Below are 21,357 nucleotides of genomic sequence, written 5' to 3' on the forward strand. Positions count from 1 at the left end.
GTGACCATTTGAGAGCACGAGAGTTGTCATTCTTGCCATGTATAAGATATTACTCTGATCTTGAAAATTTACCCATGTTTGAGTACATAAACATACTGTAGGTTTTTAGGGATCAGGAGTTACTTTTCCCCAGTAAGCAGTTGGGAATTACTTGTGAACGCATCAAAGCATATTGCATACTGGGAAGCATCAGACTCCTAAATAGTAAAAGCAAATTTCCTCAGCAATAGACTTCTAAAATTGTGTTTAAAGGATGTAAGCTTCAAGTAGCTAATGCTGTCTGAAACTGTTTTTGTAGCAGTAGAAAAAATCTTCAGTTGTCACCTGAGATGGTAAAATGTTCTCATGAAGGCCACATAATTTTTGCTCTGGAGGTACTGAACAGTAAATGTTAGTTCTGACCTGTCAAAATATTGAATTGGCTAACTGGGGTAGTGCTGCTGGTTTGATGGAATGTTGAGACTGTTGCACTCACGAAAACATTGGTATCATAAGTGAATCTAATAGTAAATATATGGCTAATGTAACTGACCTGGAAATGAGGATGGTGAAGAGGAGCGTAATAGAAAAAGGAATGTGCTAAATTTAACTGTAGAAAACATGCTCTCCTGAATGTCATTTTACAGCAATTCTCCTGAGGTTATAGAGAATTGCCTACTTTACTGGCAGTTAGATTCTCGTAGGAGAGAAATATGAAAAGTTTTCTCTGTAATTCCAACGTAAAACTTAAGTTTTACTTGGATAAGACTGTTCTTGATCCAGTGCTTACTATATGAATGATTTAATTAAATATTTAGTCTTACATTTGGGAATACTAATGAAGAAAATAGTGTTTCATACCTTAGGTAGTGCTTTTATCTGGAAACAGACTTACAATAAATTCACTCTGTTATCCAGTTTTGTAGAGGTGTGTCTCCAGCTGTAAAAGATAAAGCTTTAAGGGTACTTTTAGCTTAGCTGTTTCAGGAAATGGGTATTTTTTTAGTCCATTTGTATTCTGTCACTTAATGTTATTTGAAGCAGCTCTAGAAGCTTAAGGGTGACTGCTTTCTGCTGGTAAAAATCGGACATAGTAAAAGTGGTTTGGTTCGCTGGGATTAATAAGCATTTGCTAACAAAAGATACAGTTGTATTCCAGACTTTCTGGCTAGGCAATGTCAAGTCAGTCTAGTTTGTCAAATAGAAGTGCTCTGGGTCATATCCTGTATTAGAAACTGTAACCTTTGCTATTATCATGTGCTGCTTATTTTGAATGTGCTTGCTACCTAAGCAAGCTGTAAACACTGTGGTAGTTTATTCATGATATCTTGCATAGACATAACATAATTTCAGTTACCTCATATGTTAGATGATGGTGGAAAATAAAATCATGTGATCTGTGTTTGCGTAACATAAGGTACTTCATGAGCTGCTGTCACTTTACAAAGATTGCAGTCATGGGAGGTTTTTCTGGCTGGGTGAGAGGGTCTTTCTTGGTTTTTTTTTAAACACAAAACCTTAAACTGTTGCAGCAGAAGTTTGGCTGGCTTGTAGCCAAATGGTAGAGAATCAGTTCAAGCTGGACCTCTCATGATCTCTGTTTGGTCAGATTTAGAGTGGTTCCAACTGGCAGTAGGTGTTCAGAGTACTACTCAAACAGGTAATTCCTGTTTCTGCAGAGCAGTTCTATGTGAGTTATTTAAATGGCTTTGTAATTTTAGCTTTGGTAAGCATATAAATGTTGTTCCTAAATTTCAGGAAAGCAATGACCCTGACTTAAATGGGTATGCTACATATAATGCTAAGAAGCCTTGAAATACTAAAGCATACTTAAGAATGCTTTTCCCTTTTGATCATAGGCTGAAAGTTCTGAGGGAATATTTGGTGGTTTTGGGTTTTGCAAAATACTCTCAGCAACAGGAATTTCCTAGAAGCTCTGAATCAGTTGCTAATTCTGTCACTATTTTGCTAATGCATTTTGATTATTTTGTATGCATTTTGCTTTCTACACACACACGCAAGCAGTACAAACACTTGTATGTCCTTCTTGGTACTTCATGTTCTTGTTAAGTCTCCTAAACTGGCTCAGTGAGGTCAAACCAGTTGATACCTTAAATTCTTAAATATTTTTGTGAACCTGTGGTTTTAGGATGCAAATCTAACTTAAGAGCACCAGTCCATTGTCTTGTGTACCATCTTGACTCTGGCAGTGTTCTACAACAACATACAGTGTCGGAGTCGCTCTGAGTGCAGCAGATGAACTCTTGGTCTCTTGCAGGGCTGAAGGAGGAAGAAGGCACGGCTACATGGGTCACCTGACAAGGATAGCAAACTGCATTGTGCACAGTACAGATAAGGGGCCAAACAGCACACTAGTCCAGCAGCTCATCAAAGGTATTCATTCATGGTGCTGCCTTTATCTTCAGGGCTTTCATTATCAAATGCTGAGGATATTAAGCAAACTTAAATTAGAAGGCAGCTGTTGGATTAAATTAAAAAAGAACTGGATTACTTCTGAAGTATTCAATTTAAAGCAGTCATCCTTAAACAAATGCTTAAGTATTTTCATTGCAAAGAGTGTTAATGCTCCCTGAAATAGATGCAAAGTGGTGCTGTCCTGCTTCATTTGGACTTGTTTTCTAGATGGATTTACATTTATGGGTTTAGGAGGTTGTATATTTATTTATGGGTTTAGGAGGTTTTAGGTCAAGGTTTAGGAGGATGTATATTTTCATACCAGTATTTTTGGTAGAACAGAAAAAAATATTTGAAAATTAAGTCATGCTTCATTGTCGATAGTTTCTAATTGGTTTGGTGTTTTGTTTCCTGTGCTAGAGCTTCCAGAGGAGGTGAGAGAGCGATGGGAAACATTCTGCACAAGCTCTTTAGGAGAAACCAACAAGAGGAATACAGTGGATCTGGTAAGTAGTGATGGGTAAGGTATGAAAATTGCTGCTGCTTTACTTGGACAGTTTCTTTTTGTAAGCAGCACTGTCAGTCTTCCAAAATATAGTGTACTTTTAAGGAGTCCCTCTAGTTGCTGAGTTATGGAGCTGATAATTCTTTAGTTTACTTTTCAACTAAAGCCATATCATTAATATTTGTGCAGGCATAATGCAGACGATCAGCTTGTAATAGCTAACTGGCTCATTACCTAGTGTAGGTAATCCCAGGCAAGGAGGAGGATTTCTTTACCTCTTCAAGGTCGTGTCCTTGAAAACTCCACTCTACTTGAGAGTACAAACTAAAAGTGCAGGAGCTGGTGCTTTCTCTACAGGATGTAAATGACCCAGTACAAGTTTAACAGAAGACTGCTACCTGCATTCCACTGCCTGTGTTACTGACCTTGCTTAAGTAACTTTGCTTACTGTTGTGCACCTGCCACATGTGCAACTGCATGCACATTTTCTTCTGCATGCAGTTGTAGTGATGACACTTTTGGAAAAACACTTAACTCAAGTAGAAGAGGTTTGTGTAACCATGTTAAAAATACAGTCTAAGAGCAGTCATTTGGAGACTTTAATAAGCAGAGGCAGTTTCTGATGTCAGCAGATGAATTAGTGAATTTTATTTTACCTGACTCCAGGAATGCATGCTTTGCATGTGGCTTCATTAACTTCTGCTAGTGTTCTGTTATTTGGACTATAATTAATTGTTGAATTCACTATTTCAACATAAATATTAACTAGAGCATAATGTTAGCAGGTGTCAATAGAAACAATAGGAAATTCATCTGAAACGGCAACTTGTGAACAGGGCTAAAAGATGTACATATGGCATTTTTTCTTGAGCCTATGAATGCAAAGAAGTGTGTAGGGCTTGCAGATGAATGTTATTTTTCCTCTTGGTAGAAATGATGTCTTGGTTAAGACCAAAAGAAGGATCATGTAAAGAGGAAGAGTTTTAGGCTTGTGAAAAATGGCACTAATTGGCTCTTTAGATGCATAATCATGTGCTTGGAGGTACTTGATGTAATAACAGTAAAACTTAATTGAAAACTTACCTCCAAACTCTGCAGTTTTCAGTAGGATAGAAAGACAAAGCATTAAAACAATTTATTTTATTTGACTTTGACATCAAAACCAATGCATTATCTACCATGCCAATGACCCAGTTTATTTGTCTAGGTTACTACCTGCCACATTCACTCTTCTAGTGATGATGAAATAGACTTTAAAGAAACTGGGTTCTCACAGGATTCTTCTTTACAGCAGGTGAGTTGAATTCTTTTAACAGCTTAAGTTGCTTTTTCTGTAAAAGTAAATTAAGTATTTTTTAAAAAGCAGTGGGACTTTTATTTTCTCTCACAAGCAAATATAAATCTAGAAAATTAAAATTAAAACCTAGGCATGTGTGCATGCACACAACTGTGTCTTACTAGACTCATAAGCATCTCTCTGAATTCTTTTGCTGGTAGTGAAAGAGTGGGAGCCTTGTGGCACAAGATTACCAATAGATCACTTAGATGGAATCAGATGCTTTAGATGCGTTATTTGTCGGGGTTACTAACCAAAATCTTTCAGATCACACTAACAGCTGTGTAGTAACTACCTAATCTAATATTGGCTTTGGTATTTTGTGCATTTTCTGTAGTTTTTATATTAAGTAATTGCTTGTCTAAGTTTGAATTGTGGGGGGTGGCTCAATCGTGAAGAATCTGATGCATTTTTATCTGATTAAGTGCTTTTGTACCTATAAGGTGCACCTGTACAAAAACTTCATAAGTTGGGTGCTATCTTTAGCAGCTTTAGTGAGAAAGTAAGATCTTCTAATGTCTCTGTGCTTTTCATGCATCCCCTTAGTGACCTGCTGTGCCTAGGCAATCCCAGCAGTTCCAGGTAGTTAATCTGGAGAAATGCAGATGGTCCAGTGCTGCTTCTTTCAAGTTTGTCTTGCTGTATACCTCCTCCTTTTATATATATTTTCTTTTTCCTTCAATTTTCATAATGCCTTAATCTAAACTTGGGGTTTTTTGATTATTGTTTTGTTTTCTTTCCATATTCACTTTGTTCAACTTTACCACCATACTGTGTCCCCTCAGCTACCTGGGCAAGAAACCAAGAGTTGACATGACAGCTTTATTTCCTAGAATATCTTAGCATTGGCTGACTTTACACATGGAAATAACATTATTAAAAGTCCCTAGAGGATGTGTAGTAATTTATAATTTAATTACAGTCCTGGGAAATAAGAGACAAAAGCTCTTGTTAGGGATAGATGCTGCCCACATGTACCTTAGTGTATATACCAGTCTGCTGGCGGTTGACACTCATCTTTATTTAAAAAACCAGCAGAGTTTTGTCAGTGACACTGCACTGAGATGTAAAATGTTCAATGGTTTCATTCTTGTGATATTTAATAGATGCTGCTGGTGTGTGGGCCTGAGACTGATTTTGCTAGTGATACCTGCATAATAAATATGCAACTATACTTTAGTATCTATATATAGTTTACTTTTCTGGTGCTTACTATATATAACTTCATGTTATTTTGAGCAAAGACAGCTTTTTCTTTTATATAGTGTTCTTTCTCTGTTTCTTTGGGGTGCATTTGGAAAGGTGCTGGTTAATGTTAACAGATTTAACTTCTTTATTGAAAGCTGTTAGATTGGCTTTCAAATCAGTCGATGTGAGTAGGGTTGTAGGTGATGCTACCTTTCAAAATTCAGAGGTTAAGACAAATCCTTTTCCTGTGCTTTTATGTTTAGTTTAGATAGACTTTTATTTCTTTGAAGCAAAATGGGCAAATAGATTTTAGAGTATTAGTAGAATCATTATATCACTGTCGTTGGTCCTGGGGTTGCCAGGCCTTTTCTGATTATCAGATGCAACAAATGACGTCCAATTTTATTGACCAGTTTGGCTTCAACGATGAGAAGTTTGCTGATCAAGATGACATTGGCAAGTGAGTATAATATTACACTGAATTTGGCTATAGTCTTGTGAGTTTTCTTTCTGACTGTGTTTTTGACTGTGGTTTTGCTGGTGATACAAAGTATTGCTTGTACGAAAGTACAAGCATTTACTGATGTGAAGCAGTTGCCAATGAGTCCTGTCTTTTTGTGCCATCTGTGTGCATTAATGGAAGCCTCCCTGAACAGAGGGAAGCAATAGCTTCTCTTCTTTTTCTAATCTTCTGGTTGTGCCAATGTTGAGAACACTGTGCTTGTGAACAAAAAAACTGAATTATAACACTGCTTTTTAACAGAGTCTTTTTAACAGACAGCTATGGCTCTCTGTTGACCTAATATTGTTTGGGTCACTTTCACTTTCTTTCTGTCTCGAAGTGGATTTTTTCCCCTGGTTGATGACCAGATGAATAGCTCTACTTCTGAGTTTTCCTGGAAAGGATGAGAGGAACAGCATGTCTGAGTGTACTTTTCTGTAGGGGAGAGTGAGGAAGGGAATTGTAAATCTACTTTTGTTTATAAGGTCGAGGCAGTTAAGACTGATTTCTACAAATAGTGTTAGGTGAAAGATGAGGAAATGAGAACAGTCTTGGTCCGGTTAAAAATCCCCAAACAAAACAAAAACCAGCACACAACAGAAAACACCCCTCAGAAAAGCTGGTATATTTCTTTGTAAGTGGATGCATTAAAGGGGAAAGGGGAGAATAGGGGTTCTTGGAGATGGTAAAGTTCATCATTGTTTTTATAAGATTTCATGGCTTGGGATGCCAGAACATGCAGATAGGAATAAAAAGCATTTCTTCAAGATGGTTTTTAGAAGGGTGTTTTTATAATAATCTCAGTGCTCTTCTATAAGACATGTTTAGTGAGTGGTTCTGACTGAAGCTTGTGTCTTCCATCCAAGAAGCATTGCTGCTTTTTTACACCACAGAACCGGCTGAGATTAAGAGATTAAGATACGATACATGAAGTAACACAGGATGCTCCTTAACTTTGTTAGAAGCAAGTGGATTTTGGGAGGGGTAGGAATTGGAATTCCTTTAAGTTGATGCCTTTGGAAGTCTGTTCTCTTAGTAGAAAGAAGATGACTACTTACATAAAGAGGTCTCAAGACTTACGACAGGTACACTGATGATGTACTCATGAGTTGAATTAAGCTGTAGGTGAAGTTACTTTGAAGTTATGTCTTCTGTGCAAGAATCAATCACACTCTTAAGTTACCCGCATAGCATCATGCAGTAATACAGTCACACTCACAACTTAGGTTCCTTTAGACCCCTTACCTATTCCCTGCTTTGGAATGCAATGAATATTAGAGGAGGAGTCATGTGTGCTCTCCTGAATACACTCATGACTAGACAAAGAGCATATGAACTCTTCTGATATGTAAAGATGTGTCAAGCTTAATATATACTGTTATGCTCAGGAAAATATTTCAGTGATTGGTTAAAAAGCTATTTCTGGGGTTCTTTTGTTAAGAAACAGAACTTGATACTATTTTTGATTTGTTCCTTCCTGTTGAAAAGGTCCTTTGATAGAAGGGTGAAATCAGTTAAAATATATAAGAACTGCAGACACAGATATTTGCAGGATTTTGAGGTATATCATGGTAGAGCGTAGTCTCTACCATGTAGGTAGAGGTTAGGCATCTTTAGGTCTAGGTTTTTTCCAGGGCATAGCAATACAGTATTTGAGATTTGGGTATATAATTTCAGTTATGCTTGTTGCATACACCTAACTGTAGATGGCAGTGTTCTGTATTTTTGTTAAAAGTATTTAATGGTTAAAAAAAATCACAGGAATGACAGGTCTCCTTGGTGTGTAATTTTGAGTGTTTTGTGTTGGAGACTGTCTTTTATCTTCTGTTTTTAGATTACTGGAATATAAGAAACCAAACAGAAATTAAATGTCTTTATGTCACAATAGAAAGTCCTGTTTTATTGAGTACATTTCTTTTTTTTCTTGTAGTGTTTCTTTTGATCGGGTTTCAGACATCAACTTTACCCTCAATACAAATGAAAGTGTAAGTATGTGTTCCGGTATTATGAGAAAAATTACTGTCTTTTAAGCTTTGGCATGACCTCAAAGTTTTGGCAGTGGTTATATTTACTCCTTTTATGTGGAAATCACTGGAAAATACTTATCCTGCCTGATTCCCATATAATGAAATTTGCTAATTGGAAGGCACTCTTTTTCCTTCTGATCAGTATTAAGCAGAATTGCTTCTAATTTGTATAACTGGGTTTACGATTAGACTTAGATCTGATTTGTGCATATTGCACACTTGTACTTTATGATTAGAAGCTATTTAAATCCTTAGTAAGATTGTAATGATAGGAAAGTAAGGACACAGTCTCTGAACCTCAGTATTATTTGTTGGTTGAACTAAAATGACCCACTATAGAAAATAATGCTGGAGTACTTTGTGCCCGGGTTGTCTGGAAAGCTCTTTGGGGTCACTGCCACATCCCGTTTTTAAACATGATGGAAGCCCCTAAGTGTTCTTCGGTCCACTCATCTTGTTAGTAGCCAAGTAAAACAAGCAGCACTGTGTATTTTCTTGACAGGCTTTAAATTAAGACATTCTGGATTGCTGCTGTATTTAGAGAAATGCTTAAGATTTTCTTCAGAATAGTCATGTATTTTCAAGATGTTTGCTAAAGTAATATGGATTTTATACTTTTGCTGTATTTAGGGCAATATAGCCTTGTTTGAGGCATGCTGTAAGGAGCGGATACAGCAGTTTGATGATGGTGGCTCTGATGAAGAAGACATTTGGGAAGAAAAACATATTGCATTTGCACCAGAGTCCCAGAGGCGTTCCAGGTGAGAAGGGTGTTCCTTGTCCAAACAGCAGTGTAGTGAGCCTGCAGTAATACACCTGTCCTCTGGTTCAGTGTGTCTGTTAGTACAGACTGTCCAGCATAACTAGGTATTTCCATTCTGTGGAGAAATTAGTGGAGATGTGGCTCTAGTGCTTTGTTTTCCAGCCATAATTTGCAGAAGATGCACTTTGGGTTTTGTAGCTTGTTTGTTTTGTTTTTTTTCCCTGCTGTATGTTCTTTCCTTCTGCTTCTAAACTGGCCCTGCTGTCCTTGCTTTGGACAAGGCAGCCCAACTCCACACCTCTGTTAGACCTTGCTGTCCTCACAGTACCAGTATGGCTGTGAACAAAGGAAAATGCATTGAGTGGAAGGAGCATCTAGTCCCCAAAACTCAGGGCTGTGCAGCCTCCCTCAAAATCTACTGAAAGCCTCTTCATGTGATCAAGTGAAAAATCTTAAACCTTGTTTCTTTGAGCGATAAATGAGGGGATTACTAAGAGCTGAAAATTATACCTCAAGTAATCTGTCAGAAATAATTGTAATTCTCTCTAGCCTGAAAATCTGCAGTATTGCATTGTGTTCAGGGTGTTATACTAAAACCAGAATGTAAACTCTCTCTTTGTATTTGAAGCTCGGGCAGTACAGACAGTGAAGAAAGTACAGATTCTGAAGAAGAGGATGGAACTAAACAAGACTTGTTCGAATCCCACGCCAATACAGAGGACAAAATGGAAGTAGACTTAAGTGAACGTACGTAACTTTTTTCCCTGGTGCTTTGGGTTATAGGCAATTGTTAGATCTAGCAGCCTGATTTTGTATGAGTTTCCTTGTTGACTGCTTTTATTCCAACTGTCTTAGTCCTTCCCAGTTGCCACAGAGCATGCACATATTGGGAAGTTTGAATTCCTTACATGTCTTAAATTACTTATTGTCTCTAAAATTCGTGATTCTACTCCTCAAGAGTTAAAAAAGGAGGAGTAGTCAGAAAGGGGAGGATTAAATGCTCATTTATAAATACTGAGTGCCTACAAAAACCTGATATGTTACTATCCAAACTCAAAAGATAGTATTTTTACTGGAAGCCTTTCAGACCAGCTTTTTGTCTAACAATGCTCTTTTAGAAGACTTCCTGCAGAAGCTCAGTGAACTTGCATTGTTCTGGTTTCAATTGTGAGTGAAAGATATGCATCAGGAGACTCTTATGTGGAATCTTAACTGATGTAATAGGTTGAAAAGTTTTCACATTCAAGTCAGACTAAACTGGCTTTTGTTAAACTGGCAATGTCTGTAAGTAAAAGCCCTGTGTTTATCTAGACTGTAAGGAATTAAATTAGAAGGAAAAGTTAAGGGTCTTCTTTTCTTTTGTCAGATTGGTGTCGTTGGCATCTGTGTGTCAAACAAGTTTTGATCCATGTGGGTCTCCTCCCATATCTGCCTGGGTTGGAATTTCTAATTGCTAGTCAGAGCTTCCTTTTCAGCCTGTTTTTTTGTATGTAAGTGTTAATGAAAAACATGTTTCCCTTGGGTAGGTGAAGTTTTTTGAATTGACCTATCCTAAATTAGATGCTATTCACAGTTGCTCCCAAATTTACAATATCAATAAATATTTTAAGTTGTAAAAAGCCTTAAACTTTTCTGAAATTTATCAGTGGTGTTAGTGCATGAGAAATTATTTGAAAAAACTAAAAAAGGGATAAAACCGTTTGTGATTTTCATTATTGTAGAAATTAGTATGAAAAATGGTAACAAATATTGAGGTTAATTTAAAGGATAAAGCAGTATGTACTTGTGATTTAATATGTTTTGTTAGTTTTGTTCTTCAGATAAACTTTTTTTTTTTTAGCAGAGTACTCTGAATTACTGATCTTAAAATTCTGCCTTACTAGCAGAATTTTCCTTTTAGGGAATACATTAATTTTTTAACAGGATGTACAGGATTTTTCTGCATGTGCTTTTCAAGTCTAGTTATGAATCTTGCTTCTCTTTATGAAATGTACATAGAGGGAATCAGTGTTAGGCATATGTGCACTCATGTTCTTTATAGAAACTTGTTCCTAATGACTCTGGTGATGGTTTTCCAGCACCTAACTGGTCAGCAAACTTTGATGTTCCCATGGAGACTGCACATGGTGCCAGTCTGGATTCTGTTGGCTCTGCTGTGTGGAGTACTGAAGCAACTGTGCCAGCTAAAGAAACTGGCTGGGCTTCCTTTTCTGACTTCACATCCTCTTTGAGGTAAGAATGTCAGTTATTCAGGGTGAGTTTGCTTTTCTTGGGGTGTCCATCTCTACACAAGCCTGTGTCGCTGGTGTATGGGAAGTGTCTGAAGAGCGTTGTGTGTTCCAGCAGCATGTGTCTGTATGATCTCCCTGTCCAGGGTGAGTGGGTACTAGTGTTTTGGGTTTTTTAAAATTTCATATTGTTATGCAGCTGTGATAACTAGGTTAAGTAGTTCTGCATGATTTTGAGAACACCCAAGATAATGCTGTTCTTTTTTGGATTGAACTTTTACACTCTACTGAAGTCTTGTGTATGTACCTAAATAGATAGGTACATACACATCTAGTAAATTTTGAGTTGCCAAATATTGGCAGTCAAGAACTAATTCCTTCTCATATTGGAAGACTTTGCTTTTATATATTTGGCTTTTGACTTTCTGTCTGGGCATTAAAACAGCTCAGATATAAAAGTATGATTTTTTTCCCAACTTAAAACTGTGTTGTTTCATGATTGTGGCAGGTAAATAGATAATCAAAATAAGAAAGTGAAGACTTGAAGTTGCCACATTACTGGATAGAAGAGACATTCTGTAAATGGTGATATGTTTTTCAAGTGGCCAAATCTTGTCATCTGAGTTCCTTTAAAATGAAAAACTTGTAGCTGTACTGTATATAAAATAAAGTAGTGAAATCACTTTTTTAGTGGTTCATGACTGCACTGGCAGTCTCAACAGAGAACTATCAAATTGGAAAAATGCATTTAGCAAAACAGTTAAAAATATTTGGAAACACTGCAAGGAGCTGGTAATACCTGTATGCCTTAGTTACCAGGGACATGTCCACTCGTACTTGTAATGTTACAAAATCAAGTGAAAATAAGATTACCATCTAACACCCTCAGCTCAGTTCTGTTGCATTTTGCATTACTAAACTTGTATTTAGCATGTCTTTCCAGCACTCTTAGAGGAAACTTGCTTAATTCAGTTCCAGTAGTTCTAGGCCTTACAGCTTTCATAGAGAACTAATAATGTTTTAAGAACATTTTATTTTGCTATTCAGAAATGTTTCTAAAGTTTTTTTATTCTACTTGAAGCTCAAAAGACTCCTTAAGAAGTAATTCTCCTGTGGAAATGGAAACAAACACAGATCCAGGTGATCCCTTGAGTGCAAATGCAACTACTCTTACAACACAGCTGGAGAGTAAGTAAAGTGCACTGTATTTCCAAATGCTAATGTCACGGCCGTAGGAGTTGTACATAAGAAAAATCTCCATGGACTTTAAAATTTTAGGTTTAGACTCCCCTCTGGCTCTGCTGCTGTTCTGGCAGTTATTAAAAGTGACTTTTCAAAGAATTTATGAACCGTTTAAAATAGTTTCCAGTTTAAAACAAGAGCCAGTGTTACTGATCCCTCTAAAAAGTTTGCACATCATGATCAGAAAAGCATTACAAAGAAACAAAGTTTGTAAGTTTGTTTTGTTAGAGAATCTTCTCACTTTTGTCAGCATTTAGCTCAGCTGATGCCCAAAAAGAATGGTAGCCTCCAGTCTTGACCTGTGTGGCAATAGGCCGGTAGCCTCAATGTGTTCAAATTTCTCCTTCCTGCTTATTCCTTTCTAAAGCTGCCTTCACTATGCATGCCCTAATTGTTTGTTCCACGTGTCTGAAATGATAAAAGGACAAAAATATTTTGATGAGCTTTTTTTGTGTCTATTATTACCAGAGAGAGCAAGAAGTGCAGGTGAGAAATCCAGGCACACTGAACATCCCAAAGATCTGTCAGTACTCAGAAGCTTAAAGTCAGATTTGTACTGTATAGACTTGTCATGAATTTGACTGTACAGAAAAATAATTGGTCACCATAATCCTACTAAGGTCATGTTTAGGCAAAGCTGTTGCAGTAAGCACTGTCAGTCAAAATGAAAAAAGCTACACACTGTGGCTTTTCCGTAAACCAGCTGTAGGTAATAGTCATGCTCTCTATGCAGCACTTGCAGAAAGGTGACATTCTCTGTAAGGAAGAATTCAAGAAGTGTGCAAAGCTGCCCAAATACCATTCTTGATATATTGGCTTATGTGCTTGCACATGAAATAGAAACATAACCAGCCATATGCTAAATTGTGTCTATTCCTACAGCCCCAGGAAGTGTTGCTATGGAGGCCAGCTCAGATGGAGAGGATGATGTGGAAAATGCTGACAAGGTAACCGAGACAGTCATGAATGGCAGCATGAAGGAGACACTGAGCCTAACTGTAGATGCTAAAACTGAAACCGCCGTTTTCAAAAGGTAAGAATGCCTGTTTGTCTTCCCATCATGTAATAAATAGAGCACTGTTGATGGAACACTGTATCATCAAAGAGAGTTTAGGTGATAATTCCTGAGGCATACTAGAAACCTTTCAAAGTAATTGTTTTGAAATTTGACTTCTAGTTAGTTGCTGTAACATGCGACTTTACTTATCAAGCCTTAGTTTCAGTGCAAGGTTATTAGCAGAGAACTGACTCAGCTTTTGTCCCTGATGCACATTATTGTGCGTTTTTCATGTACAGTTCTTTTAACATTGCGCATCAAAACTAAGCTTTTAAAATTTTGCATGGAATTCTTAGATTTGGATTGGAATTTCATTCTTCTCATCCAGGAGGATGGAAGGCAGAAGTTGAGGGCCAGCCAGGCACTGCTTTTGAGTGTAGCTCATCAGACACTTGGGGTGATCATTGTAGGTGGTATGCACAATGGTGTTAAATCTGTTCTGGACTACAGGTGGCATATGGAATTCTAGAATAACTGGAAGAACAACTTCTTAATTTTGCTGTCTTCTGATACAAAGATTCAGGAATAAGTGTCTTACAACATGGTCAAGTTGTATATTACATCAACACTGTGGTCCTTTTATGAGAATAAAGCACATTTCAGTGTTGTCTACTCCATCTCATCTACTAAGATGTTGTGATCTCAGATTTAATGATCAAGTGCTTTTTGTTTAGTATCAAATATTTATGTAGGGAAACAGAGGCTACAAACAGTATGACATGCAAAAAAATATTGCCTTTATTGAGGCTGATGTGTTCTGGCTCTACCCTGATGCTGACAAATTGGAACACACTGCTAAAGCATTTCAACATGCAGCCCTCTTCTCGTTCTTCTAGAACAACTTCCTAGCATCTGTCCCTATTCTAGCTTTAAATGCTAACAAGAAATTGTCAGTATGTCTTGGAAATCGCTTAAAAAAACCAACCCCAAGTCAATTCCAGTATAAGAAACTTTTCCAGTGTTACTCTTTACGCTGCCTGTTGTTTAAATTAATTTTCTTCATTAGGAGAAGTGGTAGGAGATAATTCCTGAGCTATCCAAAATGAATAGCCCTTGAAAACTAAACAGCTTTCCGTGACTCTTGATTCCATCCTTTCAGTTGTCTGAGTGACTCAACTTCTGTTGGTTTTTCAGCTCAGGGGAGGGAAAATTTGTGACTGCACAGTGCTTCTAAATCAAATGGCATTCATACAGGAATGAACCACAGCACTTCAGAGAGGTGTTGGGACTCCTTGCAGATCGATGTCATGTGAAGCCATCCATAGTGCATTGCTGATGTAGTAAATGATGTGTCTGCTCTCCAGTTTGCTGTCTTTTGCACAATGCTTTTACATGGTCTTCACTCTTAGATGTTCACAAATTTGGGTTAGTTATCCATGGTGTCTTTAAACATCTACTTAAACTAGTTTAGCTCACATGCACTTTAAGGTTGTGTGACTTGTGATACTGGTGCGAAAACATGAGGAGACAGCATCTGGTGATAGTTCCTGCCTCCCTTCATGGAATTGCCTGCTAGAACTGTAGTTAAAAGGAAATAGAGGTGCAAAGGAAGGCAGTATAATAGTATTGCCCCAGTCAGAAGGGACCTTGAAAGTTTATCTGGTCCAATCTTTTATGGGAAACAGAGCCCAGATGAGATTCCACAGCACTCTGGCCTATTGTATATTGAAAACGTATTGGATCTTGATTTGGAAGGTAAATGTCAGATGAACATACAAGGGGGCTCAAAGATGGGGTCTTCAATGCAGAGACTGTTCTACTCTGATAGACCTGTGCAGCTTCGTATGGAGTCAATGCTCAAGTAGCATTTTTTTAAACCAGCTTGCTGGGGAAAGGTCTAAAGTAAGGGACAGTTAGAGTAGTGAGGGGAAGTCCTACTCTGGCCTGTTTGCCTTTCAAAATGGATGCTTCCAGACTTCAGCTTTGTCTAGGTTTCTGTCAATAGAAAATTGATGGTGTTGAAGTCAACATTGAGGGGATTTATAAGTGTGGTAGTTAATTTGTGGAAAGCTGCAAAGGACAAAAATGTGATTTCTAAACTTAGTTTAGAGTGGAGAACAAGTAGGAAGAATGCCAGCAGAGACTGCCTCTTTAAAAAATAAAAAAACGTAGGACATCACTTTCAATGGTGATTGTGACAAGTATTTTATTTGGAAGGAATGCTAAGAGTATCAAGGCAAATGAGATGGGGAGATTAGATGGGGAAAACTTGATGAGAGATTGCAATGCAAAAGACAGTATTTTTGCAGGCTCTGCAGGATAGAAGGAGAAAAGAGAAGGATTCATTGAAATTTAAAGGATCCATGGAAAGGAGAACTGTGAGAATAGGAAGAAAACCAGCAGAGGAGATTGGCACTTCTTGAATAAATAGATTTGTTGCTACAGAGGTATAAGATTGATGTTTGTCTACTTCAGAGCTACTTTATAACTATCTCTTGCAGGTATATATGCTCAAATTTGTATTTTAGTGCACTCATAATGGTGTGATTGAGGTGGAAGAGGGTGGAATAGAGAGGCAGAAAAGTTTGGGTTTAGAGGCGAACCAGAAGATTTGTTCACTAATGACTTTTGAGGCTGCCTGATTACATGGTACTGTCTTACATAGTGTGAGTGCACAGCTTTATCGCTGAACTTTGTCTGCTTTTGTCTACAAGAGGAAGTTTGTGAAGTAGATTGGGCTGCAGTCTTTGTACCCCACACATAGCATTCACTGTGGAATTACTAGGGAGTTTATTATGCAAAATAGTGATGAGTTAATCATTTTGCTGGTATGTTTCATGGACAGACTTTATTAATGCCGGTTTCTGAGGGAATCTTGAATTTCTTTTATACTTTCTTCCATTCTTGCATTCTTCTGGCTTCAGAGTGTTGAAATCCTATCGGTATGTATAGTAAAGGCTCGTGATTGTTACCACTTCAGGCATCACATACATTCCTTTTTTCCTTTCTGATCTTATTTGCAATCACTGTGTTCCCTGCCCTTTTATCCGGTCAAGTTTTAATGGATGTAAACACCGGTGCATCATTAGGTGTTTGTGAAGTCTAGAGCCATGTGCTTGATCTTCATATTGCAGTCATAACTTAAAATCCATTTGCATGTGAAATATGGACCCGTCTCAGTTTTCTCCTGTTGCCTGAAATTCCCTATAAATAAACTTCAACGTTAAATACATTAAATAACGATGTGCTTTTGTTTTGTTTTGTTTTTTAAGTGAGGAAGGAAAATTGACTACCTCGCAGGATCCTTCTTGTAAATATGTAGTAGAAGAGAATACAGAGGTTGCAGAAGAGGTCCCTTCAGGTCTTCAGCCTACTAACAGCAGTCCAGAACAGAGGTAACTGTATTCAAGGATGCTTTCAATTCTCTAAATAGCAGTTTGTGTGCTTTTCTAATAGGATTGATCTAAAGAGATTGAGTTTAGCTCAGTCTAAAAAAGTGCTTGCTTTTATATTGTTAAATTCTCACAAGTTGAGTTTTCAGTTGTTTCTAAGACTCTTGAGTCATCAAAGGTGTATTTTTCTTTCGGGGAGTTGTAAATATCCCCATTCTGTTTTGTGACAATGTTACAAGTTAGAATAGTGAATGGATGCACAGAGCTCTACTGCATGTTCTGATTGTACCCTGTATAGATTAAAGAGATGTAAGCATGTTTGACAAATTTAGATTCTGGTTTTTAAGACTTGTTTATGAGCCAGTATTTAACTAGCTCCTTTCTTCTTCAGCTCTGCATAAATCTCAAAATTGATCAAGAAGGGGATTTTAATCAGAAAAAACAACCCTGTATATTTCAAGTGGGAAACCCAAAAACTCTTCCATAGTGTCTTCTAGAGATGCTGTCTTTATCACTATGACAATATTTTTTAACATTGATAAGCATTACATTGTAGGGAAAAAGTCCTTGGGTACTAGGTGATTATCTTTTGAGCAAAGATGTTTGTCTGAACCAACAGAGGGTTCTCAGAGCTAGCAGTTTGCTAGATTGCCTTTAGGTTGTGGAAAATCTCAAGGACCTCCTTCCACTTAATCCTGCTGACTTCAGCAAAGCTCAGAACTTTCTCTAAAGGTGGCTGTTGCAGTAGATCCTCATAAGCACAGGATAGATACCAAGATAAACCTAATGGTGCTTTTGGGGCTCCATGTATGTATGACTAGTGGAAGGAGTCCCCTAGGTAGGTCTCTGGCTGGTGGATAGCAGGAGTAATCTTGGCTAGGAGCCCTGGACTTTTTTCTAGTTAATAAGTGAGCGATGGTTGTGCAGACTGTCACACTTCCTGTCCATGCAGCATTTGTTTCTTACCTTCCAGGTTTCTCTAAAAAGTATTTGCTTTTGTCTAGTGCTGTCTGTCTTTTCTCTAATGTTTACATATGTTTTTTAAAAAGTGTTTTTGGAGCTTAGCAGCCAAATACCTAGCTAGGGGGCTTCTGCTGGTCATGTGCATGTAGAGCACGGACCCCAGAGTGGCTTCTCTGTGATGTCCACCATCAGAGAACAGGAGTTACAGGTAACTTTCCTCATCTGTAGTTTGAAGCAGTATTTGCATTCTTTTAGAGAATCTTCAAATGTATTCCATATACTTGCACTGAATGGAAGTTGAGATTTTTTTTTGCCTCTGTTGCTTGCATATTTTTGATGTCCTCATGTATTAGTTTGATCTCTGTGTGCCAGTCCAGAGGAACTGAGCCCATGTTTACACTAAACTTTTATCTAGAAATGTGTCTACTGCTACTGTTTTCACTCTTGTAGGTTTGCTGTCCATTTTCCTCCATGCTTCGTGAGCGTTTCATCCTAATGGACTGACATTCAAAGTATTTGTGAAAGGCTGTTTGTAGATTAGATTAATAACTAAAACAATTTTTTAAGATGCTGTTGTTTTTTCCTGTTGTGTCTTAGCTGCTGGCATTCCAATGCAATCTTAAATACTCCTGGTATCATATTTTGCCTCAGAATAAGATTGGGATAAGTATCAGAAATGTGCTCTTTATTAGTAATTCTGAGATACCACATCTCTGGAGATCACTTACTGTATCAGTTAATGAAAACCACACATTCTTCAGTGGTGTGCTCAGTTAATTGAGTGCTGTGCCTAATTAGGAAATTAGGACTCCAGAAATGCAGGACTGCAGAAGATAATTGGGATGAGCATGTTACTAGCACACGTTTCCTTCCTTGACTTGACGGGTTTTGCTACACAGGATCCAGGATTGTCAGTATTTGATTTAGTTTTTATTGCACCTACTTGAATTTGCCTTGATCTTTTTTGTATACTTATATCTCTTTTTTTGGCCTCTTAGGACTGATCAACACACCCATTTAGGAGAGACATCTGTTAATGGCCCTGTATGATATGTGGTGTCTACTGCCTTGGCTGAAGAGAAAGAACTGATGTCCAGGTGTTCGAGTGTTTCTTGAGGATATCATCTAGACCCTGTTGAAGCCAGTCACTGCTGCACTAATTTCGCAAGGAATCAGGACCAGCAACATTTATATTCTAGATTTTAAGACATTGTACAGAAATTCATAAGTGTAAAAATATTGCACATTGAGAAATACCAATAATTTTTGCGTATGTTTATATTGTATTGTTCTAAATAACGGGGGGCCTGTGAAATAAGATCTTGCTACCCGTGTAATGATGACAGTAGTGTTACTATAGTTAAAATGGCTGTAAGAATAGTTTTATAAAAAAGTGAATACAAAAATCTAATGTATTTGAGACATAACTATTTGACGATTAGTGTGACCAAAGTATTTAGCAGTTTTCTTACATTTTTCACCTTGTAAAAAAGAAAAAGAAAATTCATGTTTTTTCTGAAACTGAAATGCCCTATAAATGTTATTTTGGTTGGTTTAGCTTACAAAAGTGATTTAAATAAGAATTTTTTGGTGTTCAACATTTTACAACAGGTTTTTTAATTGGTAATTGTTTTCTGTATTGTTCTAAACAGATCAAAAAATGTAAGTCTATTGGTAGAGATTTTAAGTATTTATTGCAACAGCTTAGTTGACAAATTGATGTTACTGTAAAGCCATATGTTCTGTTAAGTCTAGTTTGCTTGAAACAATACCTTCCAGGTGAAACACTAGAATATTTGGAGTGCACATGGCTTGTTGTGTTTAAGTGGTTCACCTGCCTTTAAACAGTTCACCAAGATTTAGTTTAATACCAAGCATTATACAATGGAACATTTCAGAACAATCTGCGTATTTAAAACGCTATAATCCTTTTAGACAAGTCAAGTAAAAGAAATGCTCATGCTGCTAATGTAATTACAGTACCTGCATTTTAAAAGTAAATAGTGTTTTTAATACAAATTTTGGCAGCAGAGCATGTTAATTGGTAATTTCACTGTACTGATCTGTGTGAGGCTTTCATTTGTATGTTCTGAACCAGTTTTTTCACAGCTGGTTTGTGTATATATATAGTGATTATGGAAACTAATTCTGTGTAATTTATAATTTTCTATGTCAGTGTAAAATTCCAACAGCCTTCTCAAACAAACAGAAGCAATATACTGTATATTGCCACATTGTCTGGTGAAAGGGTTAAAATACTCCTGCACTTTTAGACGCAAAACCATTTTTGTTTCTGTAATAGTCATACTCATTTATTTTTTACATCATTTGTTTTCCTGACCAGTATTTAAAGCCAAAAGGATATTCAAAACAATGGCCAATGATTTATTTTAGAAGGCGTCCCAAACAACGTGCCTAAACATTACATTGCGTACAGAAATAAAAAACCCACATGTATGTCACTGCCCTTATTGCTTTCTCTTTTGCATTTTTGGCAAGGTTCAGTGCACTTGTCCTAGGAAGCTTTTGCAAAGTGATCAGTTGTGTGAAAATGAAGGGGTAAAATCACAATATCATAAGTGGAATTGGTAACTATGGTTGCCCTTTTATTTGTACTTTATAAATTATGGAATCCAGTCAGTTTCTAAGTTTTCTTTATCAGTTCAGAATTACTTTCAGATCAGCTTGACCAAAACCATTTTGTGTGTTAGCTTTAAGGTTGGCAGCTGTCCTCCTGTCACTTTGATCTGTCACCGAACAAGTAGCTTTGGAAACAAAACTGCTTATTTTGACACATGAATTGGAGTCATGTAGAAATTCCAAATACAGGCAAGCAGCAAGTCGGTTTGTGTAAGTTTGATGCTTGTAAGGAGAAAAACTTGTGTCCTTTCCAGTGGAACTACTTGCCCCTTGCTAAAAAATTGATTTATTTAGGTCTGTAGCCATGAAGACTGGAGAACACAGTAGATGAAGTTGAATCTGGGCCCTGTTGCCTTCAGTTCAGCAGTCTTGTACTTGTCCTTCTGTTCACAGGCGGTCATATCAGTCCACTGTTCTGAGGAAGTGTGTGTGCTTTACCCAGTCAATTGCTTGCACGAGGAATCCGTAACTTGAAAGCATTGGAGGTGTGTTTTGGAGGGAGGGGAGGGTCTGTGGGTGGGTGTAAACACACCTCTTCTGCCATCCTTCATCTACCCTGCTGCTGATCTGTTGCTCACGTAGCCTTACAAAGCTTTGAACATACTGCAAGAGTCCTGGATGGCTGTTACCCAGCCTGTTTAATCAGATTGGACTTACATACCATGGAATTTGAGTCTTTTTTAGGAGGTATTTTAATGCATTTGCAGCATGGACTGAAGTCTCTAATACCTTTGTACAGGTTTGAATTTCTACAGTGTTTTTAGCAGCAATTGGGATGAAATGAGCTTGCTTTGAAAGGCTTGTCCGCTGCCACATTCCACAGTGCTCTTTGAAATGGCTCAAGGCTCAGTCACTTGAAACTGAGGAATAACGATGTCGGTTGATATCAATGGGCAGTGGATTTAACCTTTAGGATTTCTCTGGTAAAAGATTTTTACTCAAGCAAGAGTATGTTTCAGAAGTGGCTAGACCAGTAATATCTGTAGTACCACATTGCCTCTTCCTGTCTGACAGAGTGGATGAATTATGCCTTCTTGACCAGTGAAATCATTATTTTTAAGTGTAAGCCCTGAATTAGTTTTATAGCAAAATTGTTCCATTTAAGTAAAAGCATAAGTCATCATCTTGACTAACATTACTATTAATTCACTGAAAAGATAACAGGATAGTGGAAACAATC

The 21,357-nt window shown here is 37.4% G+C and overlaps 1 protein-coding gene across 9 annotated transcripts in view; it reads left to right on the forward strand.

Annotated features, from left to right (window-relative positions):
• Positions 1 to 19,994, forward strand: part of PPP6R3 (protein phosphatase 6 regulatory subunit 3) — a 50,404-nt gene extending 30,410 nt beyond the window's left edge. For 6 of the 9 annotated variants that reach the window (XM_041481295.1, XM_041481292.1, XM_041481296.1 and 3 more), the window contains 12 exons: positions 2,258 to 2,373; positions 2,815 to 2,900; positions 4,107 to 4,193; positions 5,786 to 5,883; positions 7,856 to 7,910; positions 8,583 to 8,713; positions 9,344 to 9,462; positions 10,794 to 10,947; positions 12,025 to 12,131; positions 13,068 to 13,218; positions 16,455 to 16,577; positions 18,536 to 19,994. In XM_041481295.1, coding sequence (XP_041337229.1) covers positions 2,258 to 2,373; positions 2,815 to 2,900; positions 4,107 to 4,193; positions 5,786 to 5,883; positions 7,856 to 7,910; positions 8,583 to 8,713; positions 9,344 to 9,462; positions 10,794 to 10,947; positions 12,025 to 12,131; positions 13,068 to 13,218; positions 16,455 to 16,577; positions 18,536 to 18,587 — 1,279 coding nt within the window. In that variant the 3' untranslated portion in view covers positions 18,588 to 19,994. Of the gene's footprint in view, positions 1 to 2,257; positions 2,374 to 2,814; positions 2,901 to 4,106; positions 4,194 to 5,785; positions 5,884 to 7,855; positions 7,911 to 8,582; positions 8,714 to 9,343; positions 9,463 to 10,081; positions 10,206 to 10,793; positions 10,948 to 12,024; positions 12,132 to 13,067; positions 13,219 to 16,454; positions 16,578 to 18,535 lie in introns of those variants that run through there. The other 3 variants (XM_041481294.1, XM_041481299.1, XM_041481300.1) reach the window with 3 other exon arrangements.
• Positions 19,995 to 21,357: the final 1,363 nt, after the last annotated feature.

Source organism: Pyrgilauda ruficollis, unplaced genomic scaffold, assembly GCF_017590135.1.
Source record: "Pyrgilauda ruficollis isolate IOZ18807 unplaced genomic scaffold, ASM1759013v1 scaffold55, whole genome shotgun sequence".
Lineage (NCBI taxonomy): Eukaryota > Metazoa > Chordata > Aves > Passeriformes > Passeridae > Pyrgilauda > Pyrgilauda ruficollis.